Here is a 19,448-nt window from a genome sequence, read left to right as displayed (position 1 = left end):
CTGGTCGGGTATGTACCCTACAGTGTCTGTTCACCCTAGCATACAATAATGAGTAGATTATTCCTACCAATGTCGAGCTTGCCAACTCGGGAGTAATCTAGAATTAGAAAAAATTTCAATCCTATTTGGTCTAGCTCGCCAACTCAGGAGTAATCTACACTTAGAAAAAATATTTGGTTTAGCTCACTAGATCGGGAGGAATCTACACTTAGGAAAATTTGCACACAAAGATTGCAAAACACTTGTATTTCATTGATAAAGAACTTCGAGTACAAAAAAAAAAGAGAGAAAGATTACAATTAACCTAGCTCGGAGGCTCGGAACATTGAGCATTACAAAAAGGGGGGTCCAAGAAAAGAGGCGTCAATCTGTTCGAGGCTCTTCATCCTTAATGGAGACTTCAGTAGGAGGATCTGCCTCCATATGGTCCACAGCGGAACCAGTCTCCTCTACCTCATTATCAAGCAGGTCGTCATCGCTCTCCGCTTTAGAATCCGGATCCTTGGTAGCTTCAACGGCCATCTCCTTGGTGATCTTCAACGTGGTGATGGCACTGAGGTCGAGGTGGGAAAATTCACGCCGGGTCAACCACCTACTGAGCTTGAACCCCTTGCGGCAGCCCGCTGTCCCAGCTTCGACCAACCTTTCCTGAAGCTCCACCGAAGACTTGTACTCCTCAACTGCCTTAACCTTGGCCTCCTCCATCGCCTGAAGCAGGAGTTCAGTCCGTTCCTTCACGTGGGCCTCGAGGTTCTCGACCTCCCTCTTCAATGCTGCTTCACGCTCTCCGAGCTCCTTCTTCTCTGTCATCAACAGAGTTAGCAGCTCCTTCTCTCGCATGTCGTTCTTCAGTTGGTTGATTTTGTAATGAGCTAAGTTAAGTTCAGTGTGGGCATTTTGGGAAGACTCCTCGGCTTCAAGAGCCCACTTTAGGTTGACATCGGACTGGTAGGCCAAGGTGTGGATAGAGGAGGTCACCTGCCAAGGGAAGAAAATAAGTATCAACATACAAAAAATCTAAGTATAAGACAACTTGAAAGATAAGTTCAAGAACATACCACCATATAATGTGTGGCTGCTCAGGCCCCGAGTTGAGCAACTGGCAAGTCTGTCCAACGAGCGACCTCCACAGTGAACACTGCATCCTTGCTCTTGAGAAGGCCAAACTTCGGAGTCAAAATGCTCCGGACTGGAGCATTACTGCCCGAAGAAGTGGCAGTCGCTGGAACGGGCTCTGAAGACGTAGTCTCCTCAGGTATGCGGGGTGGGGTGGCCTTGCCTGGGTCCTCCTCAACCAGATCGATTACGAGAGGCTGCTCGGCGACAAGCGGGTGTTCAGTCTCAGAAATAGCAACCTTAGTTGTGGTGGCTCCCGTCTCGACGCGATCCTTTTTGGAGGCTCTCTTCTTCTTCTTCTTTCCCTTTTTCATGCTCCTGAAGAGCTCATCGGCAGGGATGTCGTCCATGGAAATTGTGACATGAAACGAGCTAAGTCAAATACAATACCGAAGTAAAATGAATGAAAAAAAGTACAGCAAGTAGCGACCTACCAGGAGGGCTTAGGCCAGCTTGCACGAGCTTCTCCTCGGTCACGAAGTTTTCAAACTTCAGGCCGAGCTCCACCCAAGATCGGACCTCCTCCCTTGTCTTCAAGTCCAGTACAACATGGGGTCTTGGATGGCTGCCCTCTAGTGAGTCGGGATGGGCCACCCATCGGTGTTGCGGACCACGAAGTAACACCTCTTCCAGGTTGGGACCTTGTTAGTGAGCTCGTGCAACAGTTTGTACCTGGGATGAGGAGACAAGTAGTAAGTTCGCCTATGCTCGGGCAGAACGCAAGATGAGTTTTTCTTAATGGAAATGATCGAAGAGAAGACGTCGAGGTCAAGGGGATGGTTGTAATCATGGAAAAGAGAAGTGGTCCCTACGATATTACGGATAGAGTTTGGGTGTAACTGGTCTATGGTGATGTTAAAGTATTTAACGATCTCAATTATAAGAGGGTGAAGTGGAAGACGTAGACCAGCTACGAGCTGCTCCTCGAAGACCACGATCTCGTTATGATCATGATCCCAAGGGAAGTTGCCTAAGGGGATGCTATACACAAAGCCGCTAGGGAGTTTGTACCGAGCTACTAAGGCTAGGAGCCAGTCTGCCGTCATTATTGATGGGCCGAAGTTGTCTGGCAGTCGACCTCGGTGTGAGGTGGAAGCTGATTTGCTAGAAGCTTCTCGCTCCCGCCAAGGTGAGTCCACCTCGGGCAGACCGAGGTTCACATCCTATCCTGAAGTTACCACTTCGGCAGGATGAGGCTCCACAGTCTGAGCCGAGGTACCCACCTCGGTCCCAACGGACTCACCACTCCCGTCTAGAAGACTATCTAAGCTAAGGCTAGACATATTAAAGGAAAGGACAACGGAATCAAAAAAAAAGCAAAAGAAGGTGAACTCACCAAAATGAAGACCGAAGAAAGAGAGACGACCTCGAACCCAGAAAAGGCTGATACCGAACGGGAATACTTGAGCGCGACCTCCAAAATTGTGGACTTGCGGACTTGTGGCAAAGAAAATGGGCCCTTTGACCTCTATTTATAACCAGTATATCCGAGAATCAGCGGTCAAGATCAATACGATCCGATGGCTCCTAGGAAAACTGATTGCACACTTCCTAAGGTTGAAATCGATTTAGCGCATGTTTTGATGTCTGCGCGTACCAGGTATGCGATTTGGGTCGCTTCCTGGTTGAGCCGAACGGTCGAACAGGTCCGACCAACGATTCCCCCTCCACATTACCTAGATTTCGTGCCAAATCCACCTAAGCTCATTGTGAACTCCCTACGCCGGGTCAGGACCCCTGCCACGAGGAGTGGGGGGCAAATGATGAGGGGTAATTTGGCACGACCTAGTAAATAAAAGTCATGTGGACACGATCTGCCTGTAGGATGACAACTTAGAAAGGGGAGCCTAGTCAACGGTATGCGGGGTTCGAATGATCGGCCACCTTGGCATAAAGTCACCTCGGCATAATGCCACCTCGTCACCTAATCGAGTTAGGGGCCCGAGAACCGAAGTGACACGTAATGAATCCCAGTCGCTTCCCAGCAGACTCCGAATATTATGGGATCACACCGCATAATGGCAAGACTTATCTTCTCCCCATCCAGATCGGGCGACAACAATAAGGTCCATTGATTGATACGTTACTCCCCAACTAAAGCCAAAACGGATCTCGTCCATTCAGACCGCAGATCTCAGAACTGTTCCGGGAAACCCGCAATAACTCAGCTATATAAAGGCATCAATCCCTCCATGGTCCAAGTACGCGCGATTACTTGCATCCAAGCTCTCTAGCACTCAAATTCTAGCTCGCAATCACAACACAGTACTGACTTAAGCATCGGAGCGACCTCGACGAGTTAGCCACCCCGGGTGCTCTAATCCTCTATCTTGCAACTTGGTCCAACTCGCTACACGACTAATGTCTAGGTCATCTTCCAGCTAGAAGCTTCCTGATCACACATCATCAGGAGGCATTAATTTTTTAGATTTTGAGAGGGGATGTTAACCGAAAAAATTTATATGTTTTTAGATTTATATGAGGATAAGGAAAAATTTATTTTTCTAAATATCACTTATCCAAGTAAGTGATATATATATTCAAAGGAACAGTAAAATTTTATTTTTTTGGGTTAGTGAAGAGATGGAATAAATAATTTTTTCACCTAAACAAAAGTTTAATATTAAAATACCCCATATATTTATGATTAAAATGATCATTGACTTATTTATCTAAAATATATTCACGCATTATCCAGATAAATGCAGTGAATAAAAAAGTTAGCAAAAAGCGATCGAACAGAGCCATGGTCCATGGTGCAAATTAAGAATTAATTGTAGTGGCATCACACCCACCATCCGATGAATACTCCCAATGTCCCTTTTAATCAAGGATGATCGATCTCATTGAGTCATCAATGGGATGATCAATCTCTAACCGCCTGATGTATCGACTTTTATAATGGGTGCGTGGCTTATACTACTGGTAAACACCGGATCCCTTCTTAGATTAGTGGAAGGAATTTTTTTAATGAATTTTATGGGTCAGCCTGACGCCGCACAGACTTAGCTACCTGCTCCCTTTTATGTATGTGGGCCATGATGATTAAATTTTCAGTTTTAACTATTTCGTTTTAGTAAATTTTAATTGCTAATTGGGTAGCTTGGAATAACAAAAATAAACTATACAACCCTAAAAAGTGAAGATGCCTCGTATAACCAGTTTAAAAAGGAATTAAAAGGAAAAAAAATGGCAAGTCGGCAACCTAGAATTTCTTTTTAGTGTATATATGAATGAATCTATGAACAATGTTTACAATTACCACAAAGTTAAGCTTAATATATATCCAAGTCTAGAACACTAAATAAGAGAGTAAGTGATGCTCAAGGAGAAAAAGAAAAGCAGCAGAATTGAAAAGAAGGAAGACATAGGATTTATTTATTAATCGCACCTTGGATTGTATCTGAATGTGGCCGGTAAACGAGAGAGAGAGGAGATATTGACGCGGCTCAATCCGAAAACATGGCTATGGGTCGTCTAACCATGTCTTCAAATTGAGGCACGTCAATACCTCAGCTTTTCTGATTGACATACTCTCTCTCAATCGAACCACAGCTCCTGAACGGCCACGGTACTTCTTGTGCAATTTTGCAGAAGAACCCGATCCTCAGAAAGAGAGAATTTGCCTTTAATTTCCTACTTGTAATGAACCATTGCCGTCGTTCAAAGGTTGCCTTTACAGTACAGTACAGTTACTCAGCACGGAAATCTGCCTCATATTCCTCTTACTGGCACTGCTACTGACCTTTTGCTGCCTAAAAAGGAGAAGAACAAAGAGAAGCAGAGAGACGATTGCTTGCGAGAAGGAGAGGGACATAGAAGAGAGCAGTAATGGTTATATGTTGATTCATAATCAAATAGTTCTAAGTTCCCTTGCTTCTCATATGGAATTCAGCTTAGAAACTCGAAGTGGTTCCTCTAGTTATCTTTGGATTCGACGTCTTTGCAGCCTGGGTGAGACGGGGGGATAAGGGTGGGATCTTTGTTGGAGGCTAGGATACTGTTTGATGAAGAGCTCTGTAGGGTTTCAAAGGTCGTCAACCACTATCCCAAGCTAAATGAAAGCCACTCATTGAATAATCCGTAGACAATCAGGGAAGCTATTTGAAGGAGAAAAAGATGGGTAGGATCTAAATGAACCCCTTTAACTTGCTCTATGATTTGGTTTGGTATGGAAGAAATCTAAAAGCTAAATGCAGAAGAGAAGAGGAAGAATAATTCTAGTGTTAGGTGAGTAGGTGCAACTTCCAAGTTATTATTTCTCCCTTTTTATCTTACCATTCTAGAAAATTGTGCTGCTGATGTGTGGGTTAGAAGAACCGTTTTCTCAGAAAATTGTATCATTTTTTTTGTTTGGAAACGTTGCTGAAGTATGACATTTTCTAGAGCAACAACATCACTTTCTGTTTGGTACCGGTGCTTCATATCTATTTTTAGCACTAGTACCCATTATAGAAAGTCTACGTCAATACCACATCATGTCCTCATTGATAGCAATGAGCTTCAATTTGAGAAAATGTCAAATTCAACATTGCTCCAAACCACGCCTTTTCAATTTTCAAGGCATGACTTGAAACACCGTTTTTTATAAAAAAATAGTTCTAAACATATTGGTGTTTCCTGAAACACGTTTTTTATGAAAAAAACGATTTCAAACATATTAACATTTTCTAGAGCACCATTTTTTTCTAATATGGTGTTAATGTATCACCGTTTTCTGGAGCAACAGCATCAATACCAAACAAGCTCTTAGAAAACTAAGTGCCCGTCTATTTGGGAGGGCTTTCAATAGCCGCTTATGGCGTTACATGAACTGAGAAACTGAAAGGTCATGAAGTCATGTTCGATAAAAATCTGTAATATGAAAATAGGCTTATATTGATCAATAAAATCGGCTTTCCAGTAAAGCTATTTCAAATAAATTTTCCGAAGCAATTCGGTCAACCCAACGAGCTCTAAATATAAAATAAGAATTTATACATTACAATTAGCCATTAGATAAAAACAAAAGTGCCTAAATCTCAAGCCCCAGTTAAATAAAACTATTCCAAGATGAGAACTCAGTGTTCAACATATAGACATATTATGAATCTTAGATGAATGTAAGATCCGATCCATTTGCAGCCCTATCCAACGTTATTGACCAAAATCATGATCAGTACTCAGTAGTTTAGGCTAATCATGCTTTTTCCACTGGTTATCAAAAACAAAACAAAACTGGTTCTCATACTGAAATCAGTGTCGTACGAAACATGTACAACCACCACAAATTAAGGTGAATCAGCAAAGTGGGGCCAATCCAACATGATTCCATTTGGGTGGTTGTGATATACCATCAAGGAAGTGCTCTTTTCAAGTTAGGTTTGGTTAAATCCCAAAACATGTTGCCACGCGTAAATTATGAAAGCTTGCTAAGCTGCCAGCTGATTAGAAAGCCATCATCTAAGCTCAATACAGAGAGACGAGCGGCCGATTGTCTTTTGAGTAATCAAGCATAATTGGATAAAATAAAAGACTCGATACAGATTACAGAGTTTGTCTGAACCCTCCACCCCTTCTATTTGCACAAAGCCCCTGTTTATTAGGTCTGTGAGAAGAAAGCCCGTGATGTTAGCAATGCTCTTGTGAAAACTAAACCACACTAAGATTAAGATGGTGTTTGGCATCCTAGTGTTTTTCTGCCACTGCCCTTGAGCATAATCAGTAAGTAATTCGTCTCCCTGGTTCTGCAGCAGTTTTGCCAGGATGTGCCAACTAGATGTTTAATGCCGTTGCATTGGCATTTTTTGGATAAAGGGGGCAGAGAATAAACACGATTTTTAGTTAGTTAAGTTAGAATTCAGATGAGATGTCGCTAATTTACCTTGTTTAAATGCAATAATATGATGCCAAACAGTCCCTTTAATCACTAGGTTGTGTTTGGTACTATTGTCACTTCTACTTGCAACTTTTTATGTTAGTTAATACAAATTTTTGAAAAATTGTTTTGACACACCACATTAGATAACCACTTTCATTAAAAAAAATATGGATATTGGAATAAGTATTGGCATTTACCACATTTCATGAAGAATCAACAGTGATACCTAATATTGTATTAATAACTCATTTGTGGTAGAAAAAACTATATATTTTTATAAAATTTGTATTAACCAAAGTAAAACATTGCAAATAGAAATGACAATAATATTAAACACAAACTCAATGCTCACACCAAATCTCTCAGTGCTGAACACCGGGTTTTGGTAGAGGGATGGAGTCCGGATCTGCTGACCACCAGACCCCAAACGTGCACATCAGGAAAATATCTTGTATATAGATGCTCCCGATGTGCAGCTGTACTGTCTTGTGGCCAGTGTTTTGTGGTCAGCTGATCAACACTCAAAACTCAAAACTCAAGGAGGGTCTCTACTCTCTAGTTTTGGGTCGAGCCAATCAGTTATGAATCAAACCATAAGGTGCCCAAACATTGAGGTGACAAATGGATAAATTGCGTCGTCCGGTGTGATTTGAAGATCAACCCATTCACAAACTATCCACATTAAGGATGATCATGGGCCAGGCTGGGCCAGAGGTAAGTTTTTAACCTTACAGAGAAACGATGGCTTTTAGGGCTACCAGGCCTGATCCAGCATTCCAGCCTATATACCCTGGGCTTGATAATATTTACTGGCCGAGATTGTGCATCCGCACATTGTCTTTAACAAAAAAAAAAAAACATGTAGTGTTGAGGATAGGGGGCATAAACCTTCGTCCTACAACATGAGCCCGGATCGGCTGCTCGCTACAATGTGTGTAATAGACTATCTTACTTATATGAATATAGGGTCAGTTTGGAAAAGGTACAAATATAAATATTTACAGTACAAATGCATATAAATTAATACAAAATATAATTTTGCACTCTGCATATTTATATTTATACTCCTCCCAAACTGAGTCATAAGTTCTAGGAAGGGTGTAAATACAAAAATGTTAAATACAAATATATTATTTGTTATTAGTAAATTATCGACTGATGGTGATTCGATTGATAAAATCTTTGGCTGGTAAATAAGTAAATAAATGAATAAATAACTGTTGCTGGCAAATGCAGACCCACTTCGATTTCCCTATAAAAAAATAAATTCTGTGACGCTTAATTGTATGATACCGAAAAGCTTTCACCAATCAAAACCCACCGTCAATTTGATGAATGCCACTTCATTGATCGCCACTTCTAAGATACAGGTTGATTGCTATCAGCTTTTTTCTAGGTACATGCCTTTATCGTATCATTGTCGAATTCGCTATTTTGATCGAATATATTTAACTGGTGACAAAATCCACTAGTTCCTGATCATCCGATTTAACTTTGCGGGTTCGGATCAGGGTCTTGTGGGTGTAGATATGGGAAGAGTTTGTGGGTGGGGAGATATGGAGTGTAACTTTGGCGGTTGTGTTGTAGAGAAAAAAAAAAGTAAAAAACAGAAAACATCGACGGTTGCGTATAGATACTTTTTTCTAATAAAAACAGAGAGAAAACAAACCACCTGACAAGGTCAGTCCGCTAGCAAGAGGAATCAATATTCAATCTTTCCCGTAAACAACAACAATAAATATACATAAAAATTGTCACAAAGCTCATCTTACAATAAAATTTAATCATAAAACGACCAGCCATCTCCATGCCCAGAATCCTCTTCATATGTCACAAGTTACAACATACAATGAAAAATGATATTCAAACAGCAGAAAGGCTGGCAAACTTCCCAAGATCGTAAGAATATAACTTGATCCTATTTGACAAAGACAATCCTGTTGCTAATGGTAGACCTCGGAAATCCGAGTCATCTTGCTCTGCTAAATCATCTACAAAAGCAGAAACATCTCCAAGAAGTTTGAAGGTGATTCTACGCGCCTGTATCTGTCTTGGGAAATCGAAATACATAGCTGTCCCAGCTCGAGCTTCTGGCAACCGGTATTCTCCAACAGTAACTAAATTGTTAGGTTCCTGCAAAATTATTGGTCATAGCTTCAACCTTATTATTTCTTTTCTTCATTGATACCAATTAAGCCAATGACACTGGACTAGTGATGTGTTATAAATAAGACATGTTCTAGATTGAAGCAATTAAATTGCAGTTCATGCACGAGATTCAAGGATGTGTCTAGACAGTTTCTGATGTAGGGCATGAAATAGCTCATTCTTTTTAAGCCATATCTGGGCATCCGGCCACTAAACAAGCAGCAAAAATGAAGATAACCTAACAATTGTTGCTTTTTACAGCCATACAAGTACAAATTTTCATGAATGCTTTGTACCATCAAAAACTGAACCTTAAATTACCAATCCGATGAGCTGCATTGCATTATGACATGATTTTACAGAACACCCAAAATATGCAGATATATGTTGGTGACGGGAATCACTATTTTTGGACTTAACTTTTTAATTATTCTTAGAATTAATTTGGTAGAAGTTAGTTTCTGTAAGTGGTTTGGCCATCATAATTAATGTGAAACTTGTATTATGTCATACGAGTCTTGTCTTTAAGTTCTTTTAACAGGTCTAGTCAGCTTCCAAGTCTTCCTACATGATGTTGCCTTTAGTTCTCATAAATGCTAGTTACAATAGTTATGCCAATTCTGATAATGCAATAGTAGCATAGATAAAGCAGATTCATTAACTACCTGGAGAGCAGATACTTGAATAAACAAGACTGCTGGAGAGATACACCTGTCTTCTAAACAGGTTAAGGAGGTATCCCAGGCACTCACATCCAAAGAAGGTGAATGGGTAATACGAGGCTTTATCACATTGAAAGCATCAAGACGAAATCCAGCCAGTGGAGGTGATGCAGGTGATAAATACTGGTCCAAGACTAAATCATTGCCAAACAATCTTTCAGCCTCAATTGGAACCTTGAAAGACAAGACAAAAAGAAAAAAACACAAGTGATGAACTAAGATGCTACTCAGCAGAAAATAACTGGAAAAGAAAACTGGATGTATAAGATTACTGAGTTAGAAATATCATACCTTAAATCGACTCAATTGTGGAGCTCTCTCCAACCAGGATTTCAAATTTATCTTGTCAAACCCTTGTGATGCAAGCCCCAGATCTTTCCTTACAGGACTTCCAACTACTAAAAGCCTTTTGGCATGAAGACATGGATTGCTTTCAACTGTACTACCTCCAAAAGAGGCACGATGGCTAAATGCAAAAGGGTTTTCATCTAGAGAAAGAAGATCAAACCCTTTTTCTAAATTAACAGAACTTGAACCAGGCCGCCTAAGACATAGAGATATCCAAATGATACGGCATCTTATTGAATTCTTGAAGGTGAATTTCACATGCCTTGGAATATTACCATCTCTACCTGATCTTTCTGGCCCATAAATTTCAGAGGAAGATGAGATCAGGGATTGGATGTCCCATTTTCCTACGCATGACCTTTCTTCCTTATTTATCTTATTGCTGGCCCATATTTGTACCTGTAAACAATGATGGAAGGCATATCAAAGACAGGCATATAGGTAGTAGAAAACACAGTGCAGAATAAGGAGGAAAAAATAAATTGTTACATTTGAGGGGGGGGGGGGGGGGGAAGGTTAAGGTACAACTAAGCGTAGAACCAATGTTCTCAGACTCAGAGAAGACACAAAACCATTTTGGTCACTCAGTTATGGGTCAAATGGTCCAACCATATAGTTCAGACATTTGACTTGCTCAAATAAAAAATACAAGAAAAAGAACAAGAAAAAATAGCAAATAGTTCCAGATTATCCTTTAAAGCTATTTGGTATCAAAATAAACTCAAAACAATAAATTTTATAGGTTTAGACAGGTATTAATACACATATTTTAGGTAGATTTGACCAAGTCAACATTCTAAGAATCAGCAGTCCATAACCATTTTGGCTGGCTAGTTCCCAGTCCAAACGTCCAGTCTGGTCCAAGTCTGACAATGCTGGTAGAAAAAGAAAAAAGCAATAATATAAAACAGGGACAAATACCTGCTTCTGCACAAAAGAGTATCAATTAAAATAAAACTAATGGTTATAGCCCCCAGTCTTGGAAAAAATAGCGTAACTATTTAAAAGGGTTCCAACCTATCATGCATGCATATAGATATACATTATCTGCACAGGAAGAGGCTATTTAGGAAGAGACTTTATTTAAACCTTAAAGTACTTACATCACTCAAGAGATCTTAGAAACAGCTTTTAATAGAAACTTAAATGAGAATTAAGATGAATACTTTCAACAGGGAAGCTTAGATCGTGTTTGATAACTGCTAAATTAGATACTGAAAGCACAAACAAACAGCTTAAATCCATGGGCATTTAATATGGAATCTTTTCTAATTCCACTTTCAGCACCCATTTCAGCTATTATCCAACACAACCTTGATAATAAAATGTTAAAAATAGGGGGAAACCAGATTGCCTGGAGAATGTTCTGCTAGTTGATGCAAGATATCAATAGCTGGGATGAAGTGACTTTCATATTTTGCATATTTCATAAATAGATACATATCATAACACATAAAAGGAACAGAAATTACAATGTCAACATGAAAAAAAAGCATTCCCAATATTCATTTTGATCAAACAAATGATGGCGCAAAGTGGAAATGTAGTTCAGTACTCACAGTAGGCGAGTCTGTTGTTGAATAGCCACATTGACTAACAAGTAAGATCACCCCAGAGACATCAGAAAGACTGCCAAGAACAATGGCAAATTCAACAGACGAAGTATTGGCAGGAGCTCTCCAATATGCATGCTGTGGTCCAGAATCAAGTGGAGCTAGCAATGACAAGGATGGCACTGAGCCTACTGCCGTTTCAATCTATGATAACATGCAATCTAGTAAGATATCAATACAAATACAGTAAAAACCACAAAAACTGTGCATTACAACCAACTTCTGATGTTCATCACTATATGACAAGTACTGATTATTTTAGTTGAATATTGGCTTCTTGATCCTTAGCCTTGATCCAAGTCTTCAACCCTAAATATGCTATAGATTTCACCGAATAGTTCATGTTAATTCTCTTGGTTAATAAAATATCTATATGGCAATAGTAAGTAAGCTTAGTAGCCAAAAAGCCATGGATAATAACAAAAAAAATCTATGTTATGAACATATGTTTCTGATTATGCAGTGAAAATGAAACAGTTCAGGCTTATAATCAAAAATAAATAGTGAAAAGTAAAGGCATCATCCGGACTTTACCGAATGCAAAAGGCTGGCAGATGGAAATTCAGCAAGTGATTCCTCTCCGTTAAGTAGTTTCTTTATGATATCAACAGCTTGTTGACCATCAGACATTCTGTTTCTTTCAATAAGATGATCCATTGAGGTAAGCCCCATCACCTCATTCATAGCTTTATATGCTGCACTATCTGCACGAGCACTTCTCCATGAGCTAACCAAGACCCTGACATAATCCAAGATCAATGCATCAAGCACAATGTCACTGCAGCATGATTTACAGATAACTCCATCCAGTATGGTAGAACGGTTTGTGGAGACACCATCTGTTTGGCTACCATGGCTAGACCCACTCCTATTTGACAAGCCATTAAAGCCTGATACTTCCCTTGAGTTGTAGCTTGAAAGCAGGAGAGCTCCTCTTCCAGCACAGCACACTTTACACACCTTTCTTTCACATTGAGAACATAACAAAGTGGATGGCAATACTCCTCCATGGGAAACCATAGAAGGCGCATATGCAGCAGGATGGGTTACAGCGCGAACCTCACAAATTGCACCAGAACAAGTTTCTCCAATTCTAGTAATATTCCAGAAATCTATAGGATTATCATCAAGAGTCTCAAGACCAATTGCAGCAGTAACTTTGTCCTCTAGTGCAGCCTGCCCCAGCAGTGCAAGGTTGTTTGCAACTCTGCATAATCGGGACATGTAAGAATCATCAAGTAATCCATTTGGATTTATGGTAGCAGGATCAATGCCAACTGATAATAAAACTCTATCCCTGTCAGCAGCAGAAATATTTGAACGCAAGCGTTCAATTTCAAGTTGCATGGCTTCCATGAAGTCTAGCTTCCTTTCCTGAAGAGCATAATTTAAGAAGGTAGTAATAGTTAGCTGAAATTGCATCATATTTTATGTTTGAAGTGAAAGTTTATACATGAAAATGTGGAAAATAAAACTTCACTCAAATAAACTACTAACTGCTCGAGTTATTAAAAAATGAATCTGAAGAAACAATGATAGCTACAATACCATATTCAGACCAGTCAGGGCTTTCAAGCAATTTATGTAATGTTGGGTGGCACTGTCATCTGGACCTCCTTCATCTTTTGGTGAAGAGAATTTAGAATCTGCTTCTGGACCATGGTATTTAGTAACAGCATCATCTAAGAAATCAAGCAACTCACCCCCCACAGAACTAACATTTTTTGTCTGTGGTTGAGCAATGGAATCGGGAAGCATGGCATCACCAGTCAAGAGGTCCACCCAGATGCCAGAGGTGGCATTTGGTTGTGTTGATGGAACATTTCCATTGGCTAATGATGCACCAACAAATGGGTTGGTATCAGAACCACAAAGAAAAGGATTGGTCTCCTGGGATTTGTTATTGGTCTCCTGAAACTTGTCAAGGAGCTTGCAGAATTTTTCACCATGCCCTTCCGTTGAAAGTATACCCTTCCAAGGAAGAGAAACTCCAAGTACCTCTATCTGTAACAAGATTAACTAAATAAATTATCATAAAACAATTACAACTAGAGGAAGAAAAATAACATTAGAGAATACCAGGAGAGATTTTATCAAGTCAATTGCAAATCAACAGTAGCAGTTGAGCAAAAAAATAAAGAAATGTATAAAGAGTAAAAGTCAACCCTTTCATGGACTTAAAACAACAATTCCTGACGAGTTTTTTTTTTTGAAGAAGAAGAAGAAGTATTGAATTGTATTAGAAGTAAAAACCAAATACATCAGCTCATGTACAATGAAAGCTTGTACATTGGGAATATACAAAAAAAAAATAAAAAATAAAAAAAACTGAGAAGTCAATGAAAAAAAGGTCCAGCTTGCAAAAAAGATAAAAGATGGACACCATTGAAAGCCCTTTGTACACTTAACCAAGAACACAAAAGCCAATAATTGTGTTACTAACTGAAGCTAAATCAAAACAGTTGTAAAAAATTTGGCAGTTTCTTTCCTTCCAAATAGCCCACAAGATGGCACTTGGAAAATCCTCCAAAGCAGCTTGCCCCTAGCATGAAAACCCTTGATAGTCTACCTTTGTAGAAGCTGAAGGACTGATTCAGGCAGGCAGGAACGAACATCAAAGCAAGACCAAGCCATTTCCCACAGCTGATGAGAAAAATTACAGTGGATAAAAAGGTGACTGGAGGATTCAGGGACCTCATTACAAAAAGGGCACAAGATACTAGGAAGATGCATCCCCCTTCTGAGCAGATGATCTGATGTTAGGCATTTACCAAGACCAAACCAGGAAGGCAATTTTCGAGGGGAGCATGGGAATTCCAGATCAAAGCCCAAAGGAAATCACTGTCCTAGACACAAGGTTGTTGTAGAAGGACTGAGATGAAAACTTAAATCACTATCCTCTCTAGACATAATGTATGGTTGCATTATCTTACAAACCATAGCATATTACATCAGAACATTTTATGAGCCATGGCTATTCTTTCATTCTTAACAGTCCTAATCTCTACTCAAAAGCAAAAAATAAATAAATAAATAACATCCTTAGAAGAAAACAAAAACTAAATAAAAATTGAGGACAAATTTAAATGAAGAAAGAATGTTACTATGTGAAAAGACAATTCAAAGGCCAATATTATCATCACCAGTAAAAGCATAATTATCCCAATAACATGCAGTCAGCAATTTAAAAGACCATCTACAGTACCTGTAGATAGTTCGGTCACATGCAAAAATGACCATCTACAGTACCTGTAAGAAGAAGTGATTTGTTGCAAGTTGAAGAGGCTAGAAGGGCTAGGGGCAGACTAAAAAGGAAGTGAGTTCAAGTAGTAAGAAATGACTCAAGCACTCATTATTTAACAATGGAAATGACACTGAACAGAATGGTAGCAGGATTTACATTGAGAAGAAACTCTGTAAAATCTGGGTCAAATTCAATCCAATACTAACAATAAATAGTAACAGAAAATACATCTTTATCAATAATAACAGAACATTGAAGTACACTTTTGCCATGAATAAACAGAGTTGAGGGATCTGAAAAAGATAAGAAAGAACTTGGAGCAGAACAAGTTGATTATACAGAAAAAAGTTTATTTCAGCCAAATAAAAATTATAATAAGGTTAACAAAAATACTTCAGAATGTAGGGGTTCCCTTTGGCATGCAATATCCCATTCATATATTTGTCACATCCATCATCATCCAGATCTTGTTCAACTTTCAAAGCCGAACCTCATGGACCCACTACATAAATCCCATGTAGCTATTCCATTCTACCCAGGGCCAAAACCTGCAGTAGGTATATCCTCGAATCTTTGTACTCAATGTCTTGACAATGCAAAAAACAAAACTACGGTTTCAATCTATGAAGGCTCAATTTTATAGTTCACTATTACAAGCTTCTTTGCATATTCCCTTTGTTAAAGGGAAACATTCTCTGGGACATATATATATGCTTTGAATAGAAAATCATGTGGTTTGGATATGGTGCAAGAGGTTTTTGATAGAAATATAGATCATAGGTCTGTGGTAAAAATTATTAATTTTGGTCATAGTAATTCTACTTGGGTTTTAAATTGTCTTGGTTACTTCTAAGTTGTGTTCCTCTATGAAGGCTCAATTTCATAGTTTGCTATTATAATCTTCTTTATATATTCCCTTTGTTACAGGGAAACATCCTCTGGGACATATATATGCCTTGAGTAGAACATCATGTGGTTTTGGATATGATGCAAGAGGTTTATGGTAGAAATATAGATAATAGGTCTGTGGTAAAAATTATTAATTTTGGTTATAGTAATTCTATTTGGTTTTAATTGTCTTGCTTACTTCTATGTTGTGTTACTTGAGTGTTAGTTTTTAATCTTCTAGCAGATGAGTTTTAGGTAATGAGAAGTTGATCAACAATCTATCTCTTCTTTTTTGGAACTGCTGTTTAGGTGTGCTCGAGGCAGTGTGTGATCCTCTTCATGATGTTATGAAGTTACTTCTTCACTGGATACCACAATGAGTGGGACATTGGGGGAATAACCTACAAGAGAAACAGAACTGTCAATAACAACTTCCCTCTTCCATTCATCCATGAAGACCTCTTGTTCATGATAACCTCTTGGCTTCAGCACAGGAGGAATTAAGGGCTCTCAGGAATACAGTATTTTGTTTCAGATAGGGAAGGAAACATAATTGGTCGTGTTGCAGTCTCATAAGCAAGGAAGATTCTAAAAGAGCATAGGCTATGGCCATTCTTGTTTACCTTAGGGGTATGATCTCAGGGTTCTATACCACAATCAGATTATGACTGCCTCCTGAGAGGTCCTTGGATGTTTCCCTAACAGTTTAATGAGGTTATATAGATTTTCCAGTTCTTGTTCTTGTGTCTCTAGATTGGTTCTTACTTCTTAGGGAGGTTGAACATTTTTTACATGTCTTAGGGAAGTTTAACTCCAAAGCTGACGTCTGAGAAAGAATGCATTGTTAGTCCTCTTTTCATTGAGCACTACTCGACCCCATTCACCATCAGCCATGGACATCAGAAAAGCCAATATGTGCCTTACCACCCAACTCTGGTGGATGTCAATGTGCAAAGTTCATCAAAACTCTAACATAACTCTTCAAACCTTCATGTATCAAAGGGTGATAATAAGATACATCGCTTCTTCCATCTCATACCCTCAACCCCTTTCCACAGCAAACAAAATAACAACCATGGATCTAGAGGTATATTGTCAAACCTGAACTGGACCATCTGATCATACAGACAGAACCAGGAACCAGAAGCCAAAAAGGTTTTTTGATTGCACAGTTCTTAGAAATGTTTACTTGATCTTGGTCAAGCAATGTTTACTTGATCTTGGTAGGAGGAAGAATTACCCTAATAAGAGCTACCTTGGCTAACTTACCTACCTATTATTTGTCTGTCTTTAGGATACCAGTTAGGGAAGCTAGGAAGCTGGAGAAGTTGATGAGAGACTTCTTATGGGAGCCGGGACAAGAGAAAAAGGATCATTTGGTTAATTGGGAAATTGTGTGCAGAAGTAAAGAAGAGGGGGGTTTGGGAATTGGGAGGGTAATTAGAAAGAATCAAGCTCTGTTAGGGAAATAGTTGTGGAGATGGCCTTTGGAAAGAGAGAGATTGTGGCATGAGGTGATGGGAAGCATTCATGGGAGGTCAGAGAATGGATGGGATGCTGGTGTATCGAGGCAAACTAACCTAGCAGCACCTTGGAAGGCTATTCACAACACCCTTCAATTCCTCAATTTTATCAGGTATGAAGTTTGTTCTGGCAACTCTATCCTTTTTTGGGAGGATATTTGGGTAAGAGACTCACCGTTAAAGGATTTTTTCCCCTCGCTTTTTTCTATTTCTTTGTACAAAAAAGAGGTGGTCTCAAAATTTGTTTCACCCTTGGGAACACCCTTAGATCCTACTTGGGATTTTGGTTTTCGTAGAGGACTTAGGGATGCTGAAATTGAGTCTCTTTCTTTTTTGCTTGGGTGTCTTAATCAGGTTTGTTTGGATCCCTCCAAGCCAGATAAGAGGGTTTGGACTCCTAGACCCAATGGAACCTTCACTTGTGCTTCTTTTTTCAAGTCCATCTCTCAACTTTCTACTCACCAACCCTTTCCGTCGAAAGAAATTTGGTGTAGGCCAGTCCCCCCAAAAATTATGGCTTTTTGTTGGGAAGTTTTCCATGGGAAATTAAACAATTTAGACAACCTACAAAAGAGAAGACATTTTCTCTGTATTTCTCCTAATTGGTGTATCCTCTGTAGAGCTCACGGTGAGGATTGTTACCATCTATTAGTATCTTGTCCCTTTTCTGCAGACCTTTGGGCTTAGCTACTTTCGTTGTTTGGGGGTAGTTGGAGTCTACCAGCAGAAGTTCACATGCTCTTCAACCATTCTACCTTTTATTGGCCTACAAAAATAGGGAGAATTATGTGGAGATGTGCTCGTGCTGCCTTGACTTGGACTCTTTGGGAAGAAAGGAATCTCAGAATTTTTCAAGATAAGGAAAGGAACAGCCAAGATTTGAAAGACTGTGTGTTAAACAGGGCAATACATTGGCTGAAGACCTTCGAAATCTTTCGTCAATTCTCCTTTAATGACATTTGGAGAAATTGGTTAGCAGTAGCAAGGTGCTCATCTTTAAAGGCCAAATCAATTACAAGCTGGTCTCCTCCACCCAAAGGCTCAATTAAGTTGAACTTTGATGGAAGCAGCATGGGTAATCCAGGATTATCCGGAATGGGGGGTGCTTTGAGAAATGAGAAGGGAGAGATTTTGTTGCTCTACTCAAGTCCTTTGGGAATTGGGAATTCCATCAGGGCAGAACTTTTAGCTGCTATACAAGGGGTCCAATTTGCAAACCAGCTGGGGGTACAACAACTAATAATCGAGGGGGATTCCAAAGTGGTGGTGGGTTGGTTGAAAAATTCTGAAGAGGCTATGTGGCAATACAAGAATGAAATGAAGAAATTTAGTTGGTTGACAAGGAATATGTTGGTCATTGTACAGTGGGTGGGGAGATCAGCAAATACCTTGTCAGATGTGTTAGCTAAGCAAGGGGTAAATAGGGAAGAATTATTTTGGGCTCAGTTGTGATTCTTGTTTTTCTTTCCTAGTTTACTTGTAAGTTTCAAGGAGGGGCTGCAGCTCACACCTCTCACTGGGATGATGTAAACATGTCTGGTGTTATACCCTCTAATATTTATTGTTTTAAACTTATTATGATGTAAAATAGCTTTAAAAATAATCTAGAATCTACATTATTTTTAATGTTTTAAATTTTTTTATTTTTTCACATTTTTATCTGAATGAGTCAAACAGTTGAACTGGACTGTAGAATTTTATTTGAATGAGTCAAACAATTGTAGGATAACTATCGCATTGTGGCTTCACTTCTGACCTTTAGCCTTGCACCTAGGTGTTTCTAGGCTTATTGTTGAAAGTTCTTTCTCCATTCTTATTTTGTGTAATGGTAAAACCTCAGGCTGGCAAGCTTCAAAAGATGGGTTCAAGTCTGAGAAGTCTGAGAGTGGTCATTTCATACCATCCCAAAACCCCAGATAGCGTAGACCAACATTAGGTAATGGCCTTTTACTCTCACAAGGCCATGCTTTTTATTTTTCCTCTAAT

At 39.4% G+C, this 19,448-nt stretch overlaps 2 protein-coding genes across 3 annotated transcripts in view; both read right to left on the bottom strand.

Annotated features, from left to right (window-relative positions):
* Positions 1-233: 233 nt before the first annotated feature.
* On the bottom strand, positions 234-5,384 carry LOC148803406 (uncharacterized). Of its 2 annotated transcripts, XM_088889146.1 has the most exons (4): positions 4,508-5,384; positions 1,551-1,788; positions 1,059-1,434; positions 234-978 (listed from the first exon to the last, which is right to left on the bottom strand). In XM_088889146.1, the coding sequence occupies exons 3-4, from the start codon at positions 1,062-1,064 to the stop codon at positions 364-366; spliced, it is 621 nt and encodes a 206-aa protein (XP_088745272.1). In that variant the 5' UTR covers positions 1,065-1,434; positions 1,551-1,788; positions 4,508-5,384; the 3' UTR covers positions 234-363. The 2 variants fall into 2 exon arrangements, with proteins under 2 accessions (XP_088745272.1, XP_088745270.1); XM_088889144.1 differs by having other exon boundaries at positions 1,059-1,788.
* A 3,282-nt stretch (positions 5,385-8,666) lies between these two features.
* Positions 8,667-19,448, bottom strand: part of LOC104612776 (putative phosphoinositide phosphatase SAC9) — a 29,688-nt gene continuing 18,906 nt past the window's right edge. The window contains exons 10-15 of the mRNA XM_010280352.3: positions 13,356-13,811; positions 12,342-13,181; positions 11,754-11,951; positions 10,138-10,593; positions 9,790-10,020; positions 8,667-9,109 (exon numbers count right to left, since the gene is read on the bottom strand). Coding sequence (XP_010278654.1) covers positions 8,840-9,109; positions 9,790-10,020; positions 10,138-10,593; positions 11,754-11,951; positions 12,342-13,181; positions 13,356-13,811 — 2,451 coding nt within the window. The 3' untranslated portion in view covers positions 8,667-8,839. The remainder of the gene's footprint in view (positions 9,110-9,789; positions 10,021-10,137; positions 10,594-11,753; positions 11,952-12,341; positions 13,182-13,355; positions 13,812-19,448) is intronic.

The sequence above is a fragment of the Nelumbo nucifera genome, chromosome 1, assembly GCF_055504915.1.
Source record: "Nelumbo nucifera cultivar China Antique chromosome 1, China Antique-T2T, whole genome shotgun sequence".
Lineage (NCBI taxonomy): Eukaryota > Viridiplantae > Streptophyta > Magnoliopsida > Proteales > Nelumbonaceae > Nelumbo > Nelumbo nucifera.
This window is presented reverse-complemented; position numbering and strand designations above follow the sequence as displayed.